The sequence below is a fragment of the Chlorocebus sabaeus genome, chromosome 18 (genome assembly GCF_047675955.1).
Source record: "Chlorocebus sabaeus isolate Y175 chromosome 18, mChlSab1.0.hap1, whole genome shotgun sequence".
Classification (NCBI taxonomy): Eukaryota; Metazoa; Chordata; class Mammalia; order Primates; family Cercopithecidae; genus Chlorocebus; species Chlorocebus sabaeus.
This window is the reverse complement of record NC_132921.1, coordinates 36,718,034-36,739,819: the sequence shown is the minus strand read 5'-3', so window position 1 is coordinate 36,739,819 and position 21,786 is coordinate 36,718,034. Positions and strand designations below refer to the sequence as shown.

At 37.0% G+C, this 21,786-nt stretch overlaps 1 protein-coding gene across 4 annotated transcripts in view; it reads left to right on the top strand.

Moving 5' to 3' along the window:
- ARK2N (arkadia (RNF111) N-terminal like PKA signaling regulator 2N) overlaps positions 1–21,786 on the top strand; it is a 97,766-nt gene that overhangs the window by 52,354 nt on the left and 23,626 nt on the right. For 2 of the 4 annotated variants that reach the window (XM_007974143.3, XM_007974142.3), the window contains exon 3: positions 18,381–18,563. The exons of the other annotated variants lie outside the window; for them this stretch is intronic. In XM_007974143.3, coding sequence (XP_007972334.1) covers positions 18,381–18,563 — 183 coding nt within the window. The remainder of the gene's footprint in view (positions 1–18,380; positions 18,564–21,786) is intronic. 4 annotated transcript variants of the gene reach the window in all.

Here is a 21,786-nt window from a genome sequence, read left to right as displayed (position 1 = left end):
AAGTCTGTTCATATTCGTTGCACATTTTTCTTCTGACATGTGTTTTTTCTTACTAATTTTTGAGGCCTTTTAACCTTTTGGGGATTTAATTGCTTGGCAAATTTTAAATATAAGGCAGTGAGGAGGAGTCATGGTTGAAGATCCCAAACCCACATAGTAAATCCAGGAAGCGGAGTAATTGATCTTTTTCCTAGGTTGAATATCAAATGATTTCAGTGGCTAAAAGCTATTTTAAGCCTTTTGTAATCTGGTTGTAGTTTGGTAGCTATTTAAGAGACTCACAAAATACACTGATAGCAAAACACTGACACAAAATAATCAGGTAAAAACTGTCTATTTTCAGCTTGGTAAATGCAAATCAGGTGGGTAAAATACATACGGTTTTCAATCTGGCTATGTATTAGAATCAGCTGGGTGGCATTTAAAACGTCTGATGTGCAGACCCCATTTTAGCCCCATTCAATCAGAGTCTTTAGAGTCTGACCCCAGGCATCAGCTTTAAAACTGATGACATTTATACGATCAGCCTTAGGTGATGACACTGAGTAGCTAGGGCTCAGAACCGCTCAGTTAAGCAATGATACGTTAAGTCTCCTATATCTGAAAATCACTGTGAAACTGGTAGTCTGATTCAATTAAGTTCTCTTACTGCTAATGGTTATCAAGTTCTAAACAGTGGAGTCTGGTTTTTTTGAAATTACATTAGTTATAAATCACAGCACAGTTCTATGTTAATTAACAAGCATTAAGTGCCCTCTTTTACTTCATTTAAGCGATTATTTGAAAAGCATGCAATGTCTAAATGTGGTTTTCTATATGCTACAAGGTCTGGATGATGTTAACTTAATTAAGCTTTAAAGTCTTACTGGTGGGTATCCTTTGGCAGTTTCTCGTGTTAAAGCACCAAGATACTATTTTTGGCCTGCTTTTCTTATTTCCTAAAGTGAGTGCCTATATTAACTTTGTAAAAGGAAAAGCATAAAATCTTTTTCTCAAAATAAGGTATATCTTAGTGTTAATAAAAGAGCATGTGTGTGTTTAAGGTGAGAATGTGGTCCCTTTTTTTTTGTCATTGTTTTTAAATAGATTTTGCTTTTAGAGCAGTTTTAAGTTCACAGCAAAATCGAGCAGAGGAGACAGAGAGTTCCCATGTACCCCCTTCTCCCATATAGCCATGGCCTCCCCTACTATCAACATCCTGCACTAGAATGGACATTTGTTACAACGATGAACCTACATTGACACATCATTATCACCCAACGTCTGTAGTTTACTGTTAGGGTTCACTCTTGGTGTTGTAAGTTCTGTGAGTTTTGATAAATGCATCATTGGTCCCTGTTTTTAAGGCCTCAGGATGTCTTGCTTATCAGTGATTATTGCTTGTAAGAACTTTATGAGGCTACAACTTACCTCACTGCCCCCAGCATAAATGTTCTTATATCATTTTCAGCTTTTAAATACCCATTTTTAGTATTCATTGAGAAATAAATAATGCGAGAATCTAAAGCAGATCAAAGGAGGCATCTGATTTCCTGTCCTGTGCTTCAGTTTGCCCAGCACCGATAATGGGGCTTAAAGGAAGTTAAGCTTTAAATTTCATTTAGTCTTTTTTCCCATAAGCTAAACATACTAACCTTTGGGGAAAGTCATGTCCTTCTTGAGGGAGTTTTCATATAAACAAAACTTTTTTAAAAAGTGAGGACAGCATAGGGGATGGAGTAATCAGAGGAAAAGGAATAATATGAAATTAGAGGTTGGTGACCGATTTCATGAGGTTTTTATTTGCTAGGTAGAACTGGGCTAAATGTTTGTCTCACAGCCTTTTAGGCATTGAAAATAGGTGGCCTGACTGAATTAAAAATTCTTTTTTATCTAGGAGAAGCACAGTTGTATTTGATAGTGAGACATGGGAAACTTCTCTTTGCATCTTCATAAAAGGTCACTTTGTGATAAAGCAAACCATGTTTTCACAAATTAGTTTAACAAACACTCAATAGAGCATTCCATAAGAGCATTATTTATAAGACTCTCGATGTAGGTTGATGGCATAAGGCCAAGATTGATTGATTCCATCAATCATTCTTTTATTCAGCAAGTATCTGAGCACCTAGTCCATGGCTTTGGGGATACTACAGTGAGAGAAGTCTCTGTTGTCATGGAACTTAATCTTTCATGAGGAGACGATAAATGAATTCATCATATGCTATCAGGTAAGGATATATGATGTGAATAATAAGCAGGATATAAGAGATAAAGATTGACTAGGAATGGGGTAGAAAAGCTATTTTAGTTAGTGTAGTCAAGAATGATCTGAGGAAGTAACATTTTTATTAGATCCCTTAGAATGAAGAGTTCAGTATAGTTTTATTAGAGACCTAAACTATAGGGGACCCAAACCAAAGATGATCTAGCCTAGTTCAAGGATGAAATTATATATGTATGGGACCATATCCTAAACTGGACCACTGTGCTACTGGGTATTAATAGTTGTACACATGTTCAGATGTTTGGAAAGTGCTGGATTATGTGTTAACAGATGTCATTTGTTTTAAACCTCAGGGCGCTTCAGCCATTAATGAAGGTGCTCTCCAGCGGGAAGGATGTGATTTGTAGTATATCCCAAACTTAACTACATTTTGTTTTGTGTGTGCATTTTAACACTTTACACAGACCAGTTTGTAAAAGCTGACCCAGAGGTATTCCGTATCATCTCCTTCATGTGGTTTTCCTTAAGAATTAAAAAAAAAAATTAAAACGGATCTTTTGTGTGGTAAGAATCATCACCTGAGAGTGATTGTATAATGATTGAGTATGGGCCAGCTGACAAAACAACTTTGTAGAATTTTAAAGTGAAAGGAGTTAAAGTACTCAAGAATGCAGTAGTTCTCAACTAAGGATGTACATTAAAAATCACCTGGGGAGCTTAAACCGAAACAAATCTTAGGTGCCTTGGAGCCACCCTAGGTTTTGGTATTTAAGCCTCTCCAGTTCTTATTGTTCAGCAAAGGTTGGAAACTACTGTTACAGATTCAGTCAGTTGTATTCAGCCTGTGTAGTAACAGAATACATGCTGCCAGGTAGATATATTAAAGCTATGAAAAATAATATTATTTCATTATTTATTTGGAATTAGTGGCTTTGATTAATGAATTTAATCACTACCTATGAATGCTAGATCTATCAGGCTCTCCTTAGCAATGCTTATGTCATTTTCCTGAGTAAGTGTGTCTTAATAAAAATACAATTTCTGAAGCAATAATGTTTTATGAAATGGCCTCAGTGTCTTTAAAGGTGCCTTCGGTCATGCTGGGGGATCTGAAGGAGCGCCCAGGGAAGTTACAGGATTACTTGACAGGGGTGCTGTGTGATAGGAACTGCACAGGCAGTGTCCTAGAAGAGGCCAGGAGCTGTTTTTCCAAGATGCAGAGGCAGACAGAGAAGTTCCACATGTGGATGGAAAAGGTAACTTACCCTGACACTGGCAAAGAGAACAAGCAGCTACTCGAACCCAGGGGACCTAAATGCAACTAGTTGGCCAAAGAATTTTCCTTATCACCCATCAAGTGCTTACATGGCAGATGCCTGATTTCCAAGTACTGCCACAGCAGCCCTTTGGTTCTTACATGACTTGTCCAAATGTTGACAGTATGTCAGAGTTCCCGAAGATGTATAATTGCAATTTTCTAGTTAACGTTGCTGGAAATGGGAATATTACCTAACAACCTTTGAATCTATCACAAAATGAATTGTATTGACAATCTGCATTTTGGATTGTGTGAGAAATAATATGCTTTTGCCCATTGTAAGTTTCTTTTGATGATGTTGCTGGGTTTTTTTTGAGATAGAGTCTCGCTTTGTTGCATAGGCTGGAGTGCAATGGCGTGATCTCAGCCCACTGGCCCACAGGCCCACTGCAACCTCCACCTCCTGGGTTTAAGCGATTCTCCTGTCTCAGCCTCCCGAGTATCTGGGATTACAGGAGCCCGCCACCATGCCTGGCTAATTTTCTTTGTATTTTTAGTAGAGACAGGGTTTCACTATGTTGGCCAGGCTGACCTCGTGATCTTGAACTCCTGAACACGTGATCCGCCCACCTTGGCCTCCCAAAGTGCTGGGGTTACACGCGTGAGCTACCAAGCCCAGCCCTGATGATGTTTTAAAAGCTGCAGTAAAAAACAGCTTTCTTTTTAAAAATTAGGTATTTGCGACAGAAAGCCCCAGAATTGGATACATTTTAGCTTGAGTTTTGTTATGTATGGTTGGAACATAGAACCATATTTATACAATAGTAGGAGCCATCCTCTTCTTTGCTTTTTAGCAAAAATATAAATAAAACAAAATACTGGAAATTTTAGTGAACCTAAATAGGTAGATGGTTAATTCCTTGAGAATCTCTTAGCACTTACTCTGTACAGACGCTGTTGACTTCTGCTTCTAATTGGGGGACCTCATAGTTAACTGTGAAGATCGTAGTTAACTGTGAATGTACTCCATGAACATTTTTATGTAATTATTCCACATGTCATTTAATAATCTAATTTGTTGCTAGTTTTTCATGAATTCAGTATCACTTGTATGCAGAAGAACACAATACGGTTTTGAGCAAATATTTGCTATGTGCCTACTATTCAAGATAATGTAGGGAAAACAGATTAGACTGCAGCTTGATTTCATGCATGAGAAAAAATAGTATTTTTCATTGACATGGAGATGGATTTTTATTTTGAGCTTTAATTTAAAGCTCAGTCCCCAAGGCGGTAATCTGGTAGGCATCAGCCAGTGGAATTTTTGGTACCCTGATGTAAAGGGTACCTGTAGAGGATAAAGATAAAATGGTCACTATATCAAGGGTATGTATTGGGTGGGGTTTTAAATTGCTAGTGACTAAATTTATTAGTGAATGTACTACCAGTTTAATTTTGTTTTCAGTCCTCAAATTAAAAATAAATGGACCTTAGTTATGTTAAAGAACTCATAGAGCGTGTCAAAAGATAGAAAATATCACAGGATTGAAGGTCTTGCAACATGATACATGTTTTTATGTGCAGCCTGGGATTGGTAAATGCTGGCATTTTATCTTTTAAAGATTTCTAGTAATAATGTGAGACACAGCTAAATTAGGATGACAGTCTTCAATAGGAATATGTAAGTTTGCTGATACTAAGTGGTTTTTTAAAATTGGGTTTTCCACTGGATTTACTTTTTTTTTTTTTTTCTTCCTCTGAGATGGAGTTTCGCTCTTCTTGCCCAGGCTGGAGTGCAATGGTGTGGTCTTGGCCCACTGCAGCCTTTGCCTCCTGGGTTCAAGCAGTTCTCCTGCCTCAGCCCCCCAAGTAGCTGGGATTTCAGGCGCCCACCACCATGCCCAGCTAATTTTTGTATTTTAAGTAGAGACGGGGGTTTCACCATGTTGACCAGGCTAATCTCAACCTCCTGACTTCAGGTGATCCACCTGCCTCCGCCTCCCAGAGTGTTGGGATTACAGGCATGAGCCACTGCGCCTGGCCTGGATTTATTTTTGAGAGGAAATTAGTCTTTCACATTTATAATAACATCAATATGAAAAAGGTTCATTTTATTTAATGAAGTTGCCACTTAGGAAAAAAAACCGAATTCTGCTTGTGTTTTTTAAGAGGAAATATAGGTGGTATATTTAGAGTCTCATATAAACAATCAAGATCTTCGATATGTCTCTCAATTATTTGTTAGTAACGTTACTCAGAAAATATGTCACCACTTTGTTTTGATTCAGTTCTATATCCACATGTTTGTAACTTGTAAATTACCAGTAATAGACTGAACCAGGTTTTTTCCTTTTCTGGTTTTGAATTGAAAAATTGAAAATTGCTGCTTTATTTGTTTTTCTCATTTTAGAACTGGTTTTATGAGAATTGGAAGTTAACTTTGGGGATGACTTACTTCTGTGTTCAGTTTTTGTTTAAGGATATATACATCCTTGTACAAGGATATATATAAAATATATATGACTAGCAGTCTTTTTTTTCATTTTTTGAGATGAGGTTTCGCTCTCATTGCCCAGGCTGGAATGCAGTGGCGTGAACCCAGCTCACCGCAACCTCTGATTCCTGGGTTCAAGTGATTCTCCTGCCTCAGCCTCCTGAGTAGTTGGGATTACAGGCATGCGCCACCATGCCTGGCTAATTTTTGTGTTTGTAGTAGAGATGGGGTTTCTCCATATTGGTCAGGCTGGTCTTGAACTCCCAACCTCAGGTGAACCGCCTGCCTTGGCCTCCCAAAGTGCTAGGATTATAGCCATGAGCCACTGTGCCTGGTCGATCTCTTCTTTTTTTGTGTAATGATTTTTAGATTTTCTGAACTTAATATTTGACCAGTAGAGGTAAGGTTTGAACACCGGGAGCAACTTACAATAAATAATGTTAGTATGATTTTTCACTGTAAAATATATAAGAGTTTGTTGTAACTGATGGGTTTCTCTCTGAAATGATAGTGCAACATTGGTTAACTATTTCCCGAAACAGATTTTTTTTAAATTAAGTTTTACATCAACAGGAAGAACATATTGGTTTTGGATGACTGAATGAATTTTAATGAATCTACAGTCTTTACTTGAAGTTTAGGTATTTTCAGGGAAGTTCTGTTTTCACCTTCTTCCTGGAATCCCAGATTTTCATTAGACATAGATTTTTAGATGTAAGAAAATATTAATTTAATTTCATCATGTTAAAGACTACTTTTCTATGCATGTGTAAACTGCTTCAAGCACTTAACAGGCTTCTTTGTTGTTTTATGATATAATACTTAATATATTAAGCATGCTTTGAAATGCATTTTAAGATAGAAAAGGTTAATTTTTTAAAGAATAACATAGACAACTTATTGCTAGTGTTGTATTGACTGGATCCATTCTAATTTTTATTGTTATTGGATAATCAGGCAAGAGCTCTGTAGATTTTTTTTGCCTTTAAGAAAAAAATTTCAGTGGAATGGAATTAACAAACATAGGTAGGCTTTTTTTTTGGTGGCGGTTGGGGAGATAGGGTCTCACTCTGTCATCTAGGCTGGAGTGCAGAGAGGTGCCGTCTCGTCTCACTGTAACCTCTGCCTCCCAGGCTCAAGCAATCCTCCCACCCCAGCCTCCCAAATAGCTAGGACTACCACCTGGCTAATTTTTGTACATTTTGTAGAGACGGGGTTCTGATACATTGTTCAGGCTGGCCTCAGACTCCTGGGCTTAAGTGATCTGCACACCTTGGCCTCTCAAAGTGCTGGGATTCTGTGGGATTCGCATCTGGCCTAAAACATAGGTATTAATAGTTGATATTCAAGGTAAGAATAATATTTTGAATATTTGAAAAGGTGTTGAACACTAATAATTTTGGAAAGCCTTTTCTACAAAATTTTGAGTAAAGGAAGAAAAAGAGGTTTTGGCAGAAAGGTAAGGAATGCCAGAATACACTGATTTAATTCTTAGAACCTATACCAAAATATTAAAAATTTATCCTAAAGTAAAATTTAACATCCCGTGGTTTGGAGAGTTTAGGAATAATTTATAACAGAAACATATATAGGAAAATTTTTATCTTGATTTTCAGTTTTTGCAGAGTGCTTTGAAGGTAATACGTCTCTGTCTTAAGGAGTGTTGTTTTGAAAAACAATAGGTTTTGCTTTACAATGGTTACACCTTTTCCAGGTAGAGCAATTAAAAAATTCCCCTTTCAACATACTTTGTTTTTATATTACAGACATTTAAAGAAGTGTCAATATGGGAAGTACTTGTTGTTTTTCGAGACGGAGTCTCGCTGTGTCGCCCAGGCTGGAGTGCAGTGGCACTATCTCAGCTCACTGCAAGTTCCACCTCCCAGGTTCAAACCATTCTCCTGCCTCAGCCTCCTGAGTAGCTGGGACTATAGGCGCCTGCCACCACGCCCAGCTATTTTTGGTATTTTTAGTTGAGATGGGGTTTCACTGTAGCCAGGATGGTCTCGATCTCCTGACCTCATGATCCGCCTGCCTTGGCCACCCAAAGTGCTGGGGTTGTTTTTTTAATTTTTTCCAGATGGGGCGTTGCTCTGTTGCCCAGGCTGGAATGCAGTGGCACGGTCAAGGCTCACTGCAGCCTCAACCTTCTAGGCTCAAGTGATCTTCCCAAGTAGCTGGGACCACAAGTGTGTGCCACCATGTCTGGCTAATTTTCTTATTTTTTGCAAAGGTGGGGTCTTGCTGTGTTGACCAGGCTGGTCTTAAACTCCTAAGCTCAAGGAATCCCCCAGCCTCGGCCTCCCAAAGTGCTGGGATTACAGGTACGAGCCACCACGCCTTGCCTTATGAAGTAGGGTTTTTTTGTTTGTTTGTTTGTTTTTTTGAGTTGGAGTCTCGCTTTGTTGCCCAGGCCATAGTGCAATGGCGCGATCTTTACTCACTGCAACCACCACTTGTTGGGTTCAAGCGATTCTCTTGCCTCAGCCTACTGAGTAGCTGGGGTTACAGGTGCCTACCACTGGCCTGGCTAATTTTTGTGTTTTTAGTAGAGATGGGGTTTCACCATGTTGGCCAGACTGGTTTCAAACTCCTGACCTCAGTTGATCTGCCTGCCTTGGCCTCCCAAAGTGCTGAGATTACAGGCATGAGGCACTGTGCCTGGCCTGTGAAGTAGTTTCAATATATATATTTTTTACTTGACTAGTGTAGGTTATTGCATTCTCTTTTCCTGAGGCAGTGTGTATTCTCAAGATTACGTGTGTAGTACTAATAATACTAGTAAGTGGGAATTACTTTTGGATTATGTGACAGCATTTTTATGTAGCTATTGTTTAAGTCCCTAGTGGTCCTCCCTTCATTTCGTCTGAATTCCCTTAATTTTCCTAGAATTTTAAGAAGGTTAAGGACCATGTCCTGTTTGTATTTATTTTTAGTCTATAAAAGGTTAATGCTGGAAAGAAATCTCTTTCAGCCTACAACACTAATCCAGAAATGGTTGAAATGCTTTTTTATTTAAGAATAAAATCCCATGTCTGGACTGTTGCATCTCTCTAATATGTGCATATGGAATTTTCCCTTTGTCTAATCCATCAGATAATTTTTTTTCTCTTGTTTTCATGGGAGAGAATTAAAAGGATTAAGCTGCAGACTTTTAAAAAATGTTTCATTTAAAAAATCACCAAACATTGTAAAAAAAGTAACTTGAGAAATGTTAGGAAACAAATTATAGTTTTAACTACCACAGTTATAATTTTCTTACTGGTTGTTACATGTTGATACTTCCTTTTAGTATTTCTCTTTAGTTGGCATTTAAGAGGCCATTATCCTCTCACTAAAGGTAAATGTGTTTTTTGATAATCTAGCTACAGCCTGCTTTCTGCCTAGTTTGTGCTAGCTCTGTCCTAGGACGTTAGATACCTAATCATCTTAAGAGAATTTAACCAGCAGATTAGAGTGATCTGGTTATTTGAGCCACTTATTAGACAATAGTAACTCTCTTAATCATATTGATCTGTACTTTTTGTGAATTATTAAAATCGAGCATAGTTTTTAAAGCCCACATACAATTTTAATTTCGAGCACAACAAGGTCAAGTTAAAATCTTAAGGCTTAATATTTTACATGAAGTTTTACTTTTTTTAAAATTAGAAGTAGCATACAGATTGTTATTTGGAAAGCTCCAGGGGAAAGCATTATCAGTTTTTTGTTTGTTTGGATTTTTACTAAGAGAAATGAGCCTAGTTTCAGGGATGTGTGTATGCATGTGTGTACCCATCTTCAGAATTCTGAAATAACTGAATTTCATTAATGTTAGACTTGTCAAGTGGCTGGAGGCAGATAACTGTACAGTTGCTACAGTGATTTCTAATGGATTCAGATTATTAATATAATACCTGTTTATTGCTTCCTAACAGTATGTAAGAAAATAAAAGTTGCCTACATATAAACCTAGTTATGGTAATTAAACTTGATAAAAAATGTCTTTTTAAGATTAAAGGTTTGGGACTTTTTTTTTTTTTTTTTTGAATCTCACTAGTAGACCGAGTAAAAGAATATACAGTAACTAATTTATTTTGAGTATTGCTTTTGTCATTCCCTGCTGTTACTAAGATTTAACAGCAAGAGTCTCTGGGTCTAGGTATATCTCAGTTTACATAAGATTTCTTTCTTTCTTTTTTTTTTTTTTTTTGAGACAGAGTTTCACTCTTGTTGCCCAGGCTGGATGGAGTGCAATGGCGCGATCTCGGCTCACTGCAACCTCCACCTCCCAGGTTCAAGCGATTCTCCTGCCTCAGCTCCCCAAGTAGCTGGGATTACAGGCGCCCGCCACCACGCCCAGCTAATTTTCTGTGTTTTTAGTAGAGACAGGGTTTCACCATGTTGGCCAGGCTGGTCTCGAGCTCCTGACCTCAGGTAGTCCACCCGCCTCAGCCCCTGAAAGTGCTGGGATAACAGGCGTGAGCCACAGTGCTCAGTCTGATTTATTTCTTCAAAGTTGTATGCAGAATGATTTAAAGTGTATTAAGTCTGTTTGTTAATGAAATAAACAATATAGTGAATTCTTTTTTAAGCAAAGTACCATAAATTGATATTACTGGTAATTTTTATTTTTAACATATAGCTGACTTTGCATAAAGATATACAGTTACATGAATGTTATAAGAAAGATGGCAAACAGGCTTTGTGTTATCATTTATTTAAAATAGCAAATTATGGGCAAGTTATCTTACACAAAGGTAGCCTTTTAAATTAGTTGTACCTTTTATATTTTATTTAGCTTATATTGATTTTCGTCTCTCCTTTAAAAACATTATTTAAATAGTACAGTGAGGGTACAATGAAAAAGATTTCATGGAATGCCACGTCAGAAAATACAGTGTCAAAGCAATTTTAGTAAATTTTTTTCTCAAAATCCTCTTCAGAAATAACATATGCCCTTAATTCTAGTACAGATAAAAAAAACATGTCATTTTAATTTGTTTAGAAGTTACGAGATTGTGAATTGTAGTAACATGGAATAACTTCTAAGTTTCTATACTCATTTTTCCCCCCTGGTTTCTATTTTTATTTCCTCTGAAGTTTATGAAAGTTAGTAGAAATTGCAACCAAACTGTTAGTTTACTAGTATTGAGTAGATATTCTCATGTTATATTAGATTACCACAGTGTAAAATAGAAGACATCATAAAAAGTGAAGGAATAATCCAGAAAGAAGTGTATTCTTTGGCTATTAAGTCTTATTCATAATATAACTTTAAGATTTGGGAAGAATGTTATGAAATTACTGTTTTTATTTTATTGCATTTTCTTAATATCCTTTACCTCACTGTGCATTTGACATGTAACCTAGATGAATAAAAATTTTGAAAAAGAAATGTTTCCTGTTACTCTGTTGAGGATGGTGTTATGTGGTTCCCTACCAGTTAATTCATATTAGGTGTTTCTGAATCAAGAAACTTGCTTCTCTGTAATGAAATAAATGATATTAGTTTCTAGTTAATATAACAATAGATTTTACATATTTGGGGGGTTATTTTTAGGTTTTTTGGTAATTGAGAAAAGAATACCACTGTGAACATAAAAAGTCAAGATTTTTTTTTCTTTAAACTGTATGTCCTACCAAACTATCCTATTAAAAATTGATGAATATTTGAAAAAATAGCAAAATTTAGACTGATTCAAGGAGAAATCAAAAGGCTAGAATGTGGAATGAATGACTCTTTAGCAGGGTACGTAGACATAGGGATGTGGCTAATATATCTAAATTTTGTGCTCTTTCTCGCTGTATGTAGTACAGATATTTTAGTTTTTTTTCTCTGCGGATCTAAATCCTCAAAGCAGTAGGTTATGGATTTGTCCCTGAAACAGATAAATTGAAAGATGGTGACCTCTTCAGGTGCCTCACTTCTGTATTTATAGCTTTTCTTAAATATCCAGATGAATTACCTGAGTTATCTTTCGAATAATACCACTTGAATCAGAGACTTCACAACTTTATAGTTAGTGGTGACACATTAAGTTGTTTTTTCTTTTGATCAGCTTTTCCATTACTCTGATAATCTTGGATCTTTGCTTTTACCTCTTTTGATCATTTCAAAATGGTAAACCCTTCATCAATATCATAAATAACTTTCCTGGGTGGACAAAATGATGTAACGTTTATCAGTATAAGGACAAATTTAATCCTTAAAATCTTATTTTCATCTTGGAAACTATAACAAAAAGTTTAAATTTTTAATAATTGAGTATAATGGAAAAAGTACAAAATACATTCATTTGGTTTTATTTTAAAAATGACTTAACTCCTAAACATAAAGTTTCAGTGCATATTGCTGCATTTCATTTCCATGTAGCCCTATCTTAGACATTTTTCCTTTTACTAAAATAATTTTCTGATGTTATTCTGAAGAAAATAATACATACATAGTTTTTGGTATTTAAGGCTTTTTTCTGGACATGGCCCTTTATAGATTTTTATCTTTTGTTGATGAAATTCTTCTTTTATGTTTTGAAAATGACTGCTCTCTTTTCAAATTATTCTGCATTTATTTTCTATTTTTTTGATTGATATTTTTACACTTGATCTTAGTCAAAAGGCCAAGAAGCGATGATTGGTATTTTTATTACTGTTTTTTCTCTTTCTTTTTTGAGATGGAGTCTCGCTCTGTTGCCCAGGTTGGAGTGCAGTGGTGCGATCTTGGCTTACAGCCACGTCTGTCTCCCAGGTTCAAGTGATTCTCCTGCCTCAGCCTCCCGAGTAGCTGGGACTACAGGCATGTGCTACTCTGCTGGGCTAATTTTGGTATTTTTAGTAGAGACGGGGGTTTCACTATGTTGCCTAGGCTGGTCTCAAACTCCAGACCTGAAGTGATCCACCCACCTCAGTCTCCCAAAGTGCTGGATTACAGGCGTGAACCACTGTGCCTAGCCTCATTTGTAAATATACATTTTCATCTTGGTAAATATTCTAATGTGTAATGAAACTGCTTTTTTTTTTTTTTCTTGAGTAGGTTCTATTAAAATGCAAATTTCCTTCTGTAGCTCTTGAGGTTTGCCTCTTTCCCTCAGTCCCTCATGCCCACACCTTATTCCCGGTATTTAGATTCCTTGGCTAGATAAGGTGTAAGATTTTTTTGCTTTTCACTATCTGGATTGAGGCTAAGTATGATGTTTACCCCCTCCTTTCTCTTGGTGTTGTGTGGATAACAGAACCAGGCCTAGGCCATCAAAGGGCCTAGGGTCCTTTGATGGCATAGGGTCTTTTGACAGCAACAAGACAGATTTTTTTTCTTCTTTTAGTGAGGAGATTGGAGAGATTGGGTATGGCAAAGAGGAAGAAGGGAATTTCTTCTAGGCTTTATTGTATATTACTATGGCTGCATAGACATTGAAATGGGGGTCAAAGGGGCCAACCATGTGTTTGTCCATTGCCCCACCTTTCCTTGTGCCTTAGACTTAGCAATAGAAAGGGAAGGGGGAATGGTATTCCCATGTGTCTCTGGGTTACGAGAATTATTCATGTTTCCTGGATTTAGTTAGCGTTCATAATGTGAGAGTGACAACACTTGTGTTAGTGGAGGTGCTCTTGTAGGCAAGATGATGCTAAATGTAGATTAATCCTGAGCAATTTCCATTTGGCTTTGAAACATTTTTCTATGAATACATGTAAGCTGACATTTCACTTCAAACAAAAATACAAAAGTCACGTTTGTGATGACCTTATTCAACTATGAATCCTAGCCAAAGCAGTTACTTACCGAGTTGGGTTCATCTGTGATCAACATCAGGCACTGGCATAGGCACTGACGTTCCTCAGAGCTTCTTGCATGCCAGTGGTGTACAGCAGAGTATACATGCAAAGGTAAGCAAACAAACAACAAAATAGGGCAGGTGCTAAGTATAATGGAAAGGCAGGGCAGTGGACCATTATTTAAATTCCTTTGTGTTCTTTGTTAACGTTGTCTTTAACCCTCACCATAACTCCGTGAAGACAAACCCTCACCATAACTCCGTGAAGACACTGATTAGTGAAATAGTTTACCAGGGTCATGTAGCTAAGAGGGAGTAGGCAGGGCTTTAACTTGTGTCTGCTGCCAAAAATCTGTAGTTCCTGTGCTGGCAGCACCAGTCTCATCCTGTATATTCTTCTTTCCTTCAGCAGTGAGAACAATTATAGTCTATTGTGGTTTCACCTAATTAGGACTCAAATTTTCATCTGTAAAATGAGAGTAGTGTTTGTTTAGTTTTAAAATCCTGTGCTTCTGATTATCAAACCTGGAAAGGGGCATTTGTCATGGGATGAACATAGTAAAGGAAAAGTTAGGTTTTGTTTTGATTTGTTTTTATGATTCAGATTTTCTAATGAGATTTAGAACATACTTGAAAAGGAAACTAATTCATAAAATTAAACATTTGATGGCAACAATGCAGAAGGCTTTAAGGTCATAAGGGGGTAGACCTCACTGTATCAGGAATATGTGACAACACAGATATATCTATATTTTGGTATTTGAAAAGTTAGAACCTATTTAGTGTAGTATAGAAGCTTAGTGAGACAGTACAAACCCATTTCTAGCATAAAATGGATGAGTTAATGTTTTTAAATAAAAAGTAGTTGGTAGATATTTAAAAAATTCTAAAATATTATAATTTTTTAATAATAGAGATGGGGTCTTGCTGTGTTGCCCAGGCTAGTCTCGAACTCCTGGGCTCAAGTAGTCCTCCTGCCTCATCCTCCCAAAGTACTGGGATTATAGACATGAGGCACTGTGCCCAGTCATTGGTGGGTTTTTGACCTTTAACTTTCCCTGTGTTGTCATTATAAGAGCAAACATTTCAAAAGAATTTCATCAGGAGGAGAAATAGCACCTGAGTTACCCACAGATTGAATGGTTATTAATTATTTAACACAGAGGTGTTACATTTACCTCTATAGAAAGATGCTTTTAATGATTATAGAAAAACCAGTAAGTTCAGTATTAGAAATTTATGTTTTAAGATTGTGACAGACATCAGAGCTGGCAGATGGGAGAATGTGCAGCTTGGATAACTTAAATGTAAGCATGGAATGTGCCTATCTTAATGACTGAATCTTAAATTGGAAATGTTTTCATGTATAACTTTACTTGAAGTAATTTTGATATTTTTGAAAATCAAAACAGTCTCTTTGTAGCAATGCAGTTGTTTTAGTAGCATAGAGGAATAATCATGTGAGAGCAAGGGCAGTATCCCCATGTTTATTCTATCCTATAATGAACTGATAGAGTCAAATAGATAGCAGCTTCTGTTTTTTTTTTTTTTTTTGAGATGGAATCTTACTCTGTTGCCCAAACTGGAGTGTAGTGGTGTGATCTCAGCTCACTGCAACCTCCGTCTCCTGGGTTCAAGCGATTCTCCTGCCTCACTTAGCCTCCCAAGTAGCTGGGATTACAGGCATGAACCACACACCCGGCTAATTTTTGTAATTTTAGTAGAGACGAGTTTTCACCGTGTTGGCCAGGCTGGTCTCAAACTCCTGACCTCAAGTGGTTTGCCTGCATCAGCCTCCCAAAGTGCTGGGGTTACAGGTGTCAGCCACCATGCCCGGTCAGCTTCTGTTATTAATGTGCTGAATTTTCCTAGCTCCTCCCCAGCGATTTTTTTCCTCCTTCAAGAGATATTTCTTTTAAAAAGCAGATAAAATAACTGCAGAATCTTACCTGTCATTTACTTCTGTATAGCAAGAATCACATTTTAAAAGAATATCACAGATTGTTACCATTAAGTTAGCTAATATTTGTATAGTAACTCAGAGTACAAATCCTGACGCCTAGTGCTTTTTTTTTGAGAGAGAGCCTTGCTCTGTTCCCCAGGCTGGAGTTTAGTGGCATGATCTTGGCTCACTGCAACCTCTGCCTCCCAGGTTCAAGCGATTCTTGTGCCTCAGCCTCCCAAGTAGCTGGAATTATAGGCGTGCACGCCACCACACTCAGCTAATTTTTTGTATTTTTAGTAGAGACGGGGTTTCACTATGATGGCCAGGCTGGTCTCAAACTCCTGATCTCAAGTGATCCACCTGCCTTGGCCTCTTAAGTACTTGGATTACAGGCGTGAGCCACCACACCTGGCCCCAAGTGCTTTAAACAAATCTTATTTAAGTTTGATTTCCTAATGATAGTATAAAATGACCTTGGAACACAAGATCCTTAATTGTGGTTTCTTGTTGGAAGACAAAGTTGGAAAGACAACCATTTCATTATTTTATTGAAATTTATATAGTATTGACTTGTCATTGTTTGAATATATTGGAAATGAAAAATGACAGTGATCAAATTTATTTTCAATTTTAAGTGTAATATATGAAAATATTGCTGTCTCTGTTTATGATGAATACTAAATTTAAGCTAAGTTATAAGGTATGCTGTTTGGAAATATGGAAGATACAAGAATGAAGCCAGATAACAAGTTTATGCTTGTATTTCCTACTGATGAAGACTTTCAGACGAGTTATTTTCATGGGTAGGTGATGTCACTCTGCATGTATACACTTATACTTTTTTGCATGATTATACATGTAGGAGTGGTACAATTTTGACTTGACTATTGACCTGTTGCCTCAATTTGGGGATGGGGTGGAGAATATGAGGGCAAGATGCTCTGAATGGTATTAGTCATATAAATTTTAAAATAACTCACTAAAATAACTTACTACAAACACCTAAAAAAAAGCCCTTAAAAAATAGAACATATGGTCAAATAGTCAATATTGTACTTGGCCCTCATATCTTCTGCACCCAAGTATTTGGACATCACACAGTATCTTGATTCCATAATAATCATTTTGAACTCTGACGAGAATGCCATAGAATATTGCAACTTTCTTTTCTTTTTTTTAGAAAAGAAAAACCTCAAACACGAATCAGTTTCTTAAACTCAAATCAATTACCAACTGATACCAAGGCCACACTGTTGAATGTTTTGGTCATTGAACTTGATTTACCCCTTAAGGGGATCTGGAAATTATTTTTAAGTGGTCAACTAAAGTTGTCCTGATCGTCAGAATTTCATATTGTGACATGTCTGTTCTTTATACAGTGGCACCTAACAATTCATTTGCTTTTATGTTTGGTCATTTTGTATTTAAAAAATATTACTACATAAACCTGTGGTTTGGTAGTTTAGTTTTAAGGGGTCACTACCCAAAGTGTGTTTTTGTTCAGTGACAATTGACACAATGGATATTTGTATTAAAATAGTAATACTTCATTGTGTTACATTTTTATGATTCATTGACATATATGCATTCCTTCATAGTCAAGAGTTTCATAAAATAGGTGTGTTTAATATTCATTTGTTGGATGATATTTTAAAAACCTTAATGGAAATAAATAGTTTGCTTGCGCTTCATAAATAGCCTTTGGGGGAGAAAACAGCATTCCTTTATTTCTGCTTTATATTAAAATAGGGGTAGTAGAGGGATTTCTTACTTGAAGGGAAACTTTATGTTTGCTTTTTGCTGTTAATGTTTTTCTTAAAAAAGGGGTAGAATTAGCATTTTAAAGCATGTATCTATTCTACAAGCATGAATTTTGACTTATTTTAGCATGAATTGCTGCAGTGTAATAAATTTACTTTGAAACTCAGCTGCCTTTTTCGGCCAGTTAGGGGGATTTGAGGGTGGAAGGGACCTCTTCCAGTAAGAACTTTAATATCTTCTTGTAAAATCACCCATAAGACTGCATATCATTTAGTTGGAGTATGAGCTGGTTGTCTTTCTTAGGGAAAAGGAAATAGAAATATCCCTCATAAGATATCCAAAGCAAAATCCTGAAAATGGATTTTGTTGTGTTGTCTTTTAATAGAATGTCATAAAGTGTATAACATCCCTGTTATTATAAAAGGACTTTACTGGAAATAGATACATTAGTCAAAGAGCTCTAGTGTTAACCTTATTTCTTTAGGACATAGCAAAATATATTTGATTTTCTTTTCTGAATCTACTAGAGACTTTTTATATTACCCAGTAAGAGAAAGAACTAGATTCATTCTTTTAAAAAATATAAATTGGGTTTTAATAATTTGCATCAGTTTTTTCCTTTAAGAAATCAGTTCCACTTTCTCTGTGGAGTCATCCTTTTTTTCTTAATCTTGCTCTTTAAAAGTATGACAGGAATTCAGTGTAACGTTGTTGAGTATAGTCTTGTCTTCTGTTCTTCATAGTAACACTCCTTTTCCTCCTTCCAAAATGTGTCCATCATCTTTGTAAGCTTGGATTATCTTTTTCACTTTCACATTTTGTACAAAATACTAGATCTATAAAGTGCAGCTTTTCTGATCAAATAGAATAATGAAGGCAACTGACATTAGAGGGCTCTTACTAGTTTCAGAAGTATTTTTCACCCCACACGTTAGATACAAGTATACATTTTCTTTCCTCCCTAGATGGACCTCCAGTTGTAGCTCATTATGATATGTCTGACACCAACTCTGAGCCAGAAGTGGTAAATGTGGACAATTTATTGGCGGCTGCAGTAGTTCAAGAGCACAATAATTCTGTAGGCGGCCAGGACACAGGAGCTACCTGGAGGACCACCGGGCTTCTAGAGGAGCTGAATGCAGAGGCAGGTTGGTCTTCCCCATTCCCCTTCTCTAATGGTGTAATATGCATGTGTCCTGGCAGCTGTTTTCCTTGTAGTGGACCCTGATGAGGAGAACAGGTCATACCAGAGACATCTGGCATTGAATGATTGATTGTGACTATCCATGCTGCCATTTATACCCGAAACAATTTGGATAGCTTGTCATTCATCTTTCCTACTCAGAAGGAAGTACAAATAAGAGCATTTACAACATTAATTGTAGGTGTTGGTAGGTTTCAGCAGGCATATTTCTTGGATTAAAATGCCCAATATATGCAAAAATGACCCAGATATGCTCATATTCTTTGGCCAGTTCTTTCTCTCACTTTAATTCTGGGTAGTGACCTTGCAGCTTGGATAGGGAATTGTTGAATCTCCCTGTGGAGCTGGCTGTTCATACACAGCGCTGCCACTGTTTCTTGTGCTTCTTGCTGTGGAGTGAGCCTGTTAATTGCTCTTCAGTAAGTTCTCATTTGTCTTTTCTAACCCCTTTTAGTTTCTGTCTCTGTTAGCTCAGGAAAAAAAATCTCTGTCCCTGTCTTACATTTTTTTAGTTTTGTGATTATTCTTTAAAGTGGTATTTATTCACTAAAAAATCCATGCTATTACCTTTGAAAAACTTTCACGATACCTCCAAGTCTCCTTCAGTATTTTCCTCAACACTTTCAGCATTCTAATTTAAACCTTTTTGTTGTTGTTGTGAAAGTACTAGCACTGAACATTTAAGAAGAGAAGAAGGGGATTGAGAGACTGCTTATGTAGTGTATAATTTCTTTAGTGTTGCTGAAAGATTATAGTTTTCTAGTTAATTTATAAATGCATTGGTTTTATGAGTTATCTAATAGTTTAATCACTACCTAAAGTTACTTTTATGAAAAATGAGTTTTATAAAAAATTGAGTTATAGTTTAGAACTTTTTATATTGAGACAGAACTCCACTGATTGTTGTTGTCTTTTTTTTGTTTGTTTGTTTTTGTTTTTGAGATGGAGCCTTGCTCTGTCACCCAGGCTGGAGTGCAGTGGCGCGATCTCGGCTCACTGCAAACTCTGCCTCCCGGGTTCACGCCATTCTCCTGCCTCAGCCTCCTGAGTACCTGGGATTAGAGGCACCAGCCACCACACCTGGCTAATTTTTATATTTTTAATAGTGACGGGGCTTCACCATTTAGTCCAGGCTGGTCTCGAACTCCTGACCTCAGGTGATCCACCTGCCTCAGCCTCCCAAAGTGCTGGGATTACAGGCGTGAGCCACCATGCCCGGCCTGTTGTTGTCTTAAATGATTCCTTTCATAATCTTTGATTAGAACTACAGAAAAATCACTTGTTTGTTGACCTGATTGATTTACTGTGGCTAATTTTGGAACAGAACCTGGATTTAGTTTTGATTTTTTTTTTTTTGTTTTTTTTTTTTTGACTGGTAACTGCCTGTTTGTCCTTGAACCAGTTGTTTCTCCTCTGGACTTCAGTTTTTATATATATAAATACTTGTTTTGCCCAACAAGTGTCTTTTAAGGATTTATTAATATGTATTAATACAAATACTTTGCAAAGAAGTAATAATGCTTCTGGGCACAGTGGCTCATGCCTGTAATCCCAGCACTTTGGGAGGCCGAGGTAGGAGGATCGCTTGAGGTCAGGAGTTCAAGACCAGCCTGACCAACATGGTGAAACTCCATCTTCACTAAAAATACAAAAATTAGCTGGGCATGTTGGGTGTGGTGGTGGATACAGTCGTGGGTGTGGTGGTGGACGCAGTGGTGGACGTGGTGGTGGGTGCCTGTAATCTCAGCTGTAGAATTGCTTGAACCTGGGAGGCAGAGGTTGCAGTGAACTGAGATTGTGCCATTGCACTGCAGCCTGGGTGACAAAACTAGACTGGGTCTCAAAAAAAAAAAGGAAGTAATAATGCTTTATATCAGTGGAAAGTAGTTTGGCCACATTTTGTACAGTGTGTGTTTCTAAGTTACTTTATTTATTTATTTATTTATTTGAGATGGTGTTTTGCTCTTGTTGCCCAAGCCAGAGTGCAATGGTGCGATCTTGGCTCACTGCAACCTCGGCCTCCTGGGTTCAAGTGATTCTCTGGCCTCCGACTCCCGAGTAGCTGGGATTACAGGCGCGCACCAATGCGCCCGGCTAATTTTTTGTAGAAATGGTGTTTCACCATGTTAGCCAGGCTGCTCTCGAACTCCTGACCTCAGATCATCTGCCCACCTTGGCCTCCCAAAGTGCTGGGATTACAGGTGTGAGCCACCACACCCAGTCTTGTAATTTGTATATTAGATGGTTTATCTTTGTTTTTCATCCTTTGACAATTAAGTCATCCATTCCACTTCAGTTTTATTTCCCTGTTTTCTTAGTCTTGCCATTAAATACAGACCATTTTATAGTAAAGTTTTGGGGTAAAAAATGAATGATTACCAACGTTTTGCTCTTCATATGCAGAATTCTTAATATTAGGTTGAACCATATGGAATTGTTAATATTTGATTTTTTGACCTACCACAAATCCAGCCATTTCATATGACTTAACTGAATAGTGCAAAGTTTGAGGTTTTAAAATCATTAAAGTTTAGCTTTTGGGATAGCATTCACATTTTCAGATTCAAGTAATTGTTAGCCTGATTATTTAAAAAGCACTCTTAGGAAACTCCCACCATTCTTTTTCAGAAAGAAAGCATGGTAAAAGTATGTGAGGAGGAAAACAGCTGTGGCCTCAGATGTTTTCCTTCCCTTTGCCCTTCCCACGCCAAAACTATCCTAAATTTGATATTTAATGTGTGGTATTCCTATGTATTTCTTTATATATTTGTACTATATTTGTTATGTATCTAAATAAGCATGTTTTTAAAACTAATTGGTATCACCTTGAAGGTAATCATTTGAAATGTGCTTTTTTAGTTAAACATTTTATGAGTTTTGTTGTTGTTATGTATGGCTCTAGTTCATTCATTTTCCACTGCTATTTAGTATTCCACTATATGAATATGTCACAATTTACCCATTCTCTTGTTGGACATTTTGGGTGCTATCTTAAGTGATACTGCTCTTAACATTTCTTTATGTGTTTTTTGGTATATGTGTATGATAATTTCTCTAGGATATAATTAATATATAGAGAGAGAGCATTTGTGCATATTGGACTATAAATTTTGTGTAGGTTTCTGTATATCATAGGATGCAGTCACCACTGCTCGGCAGATCCCCAT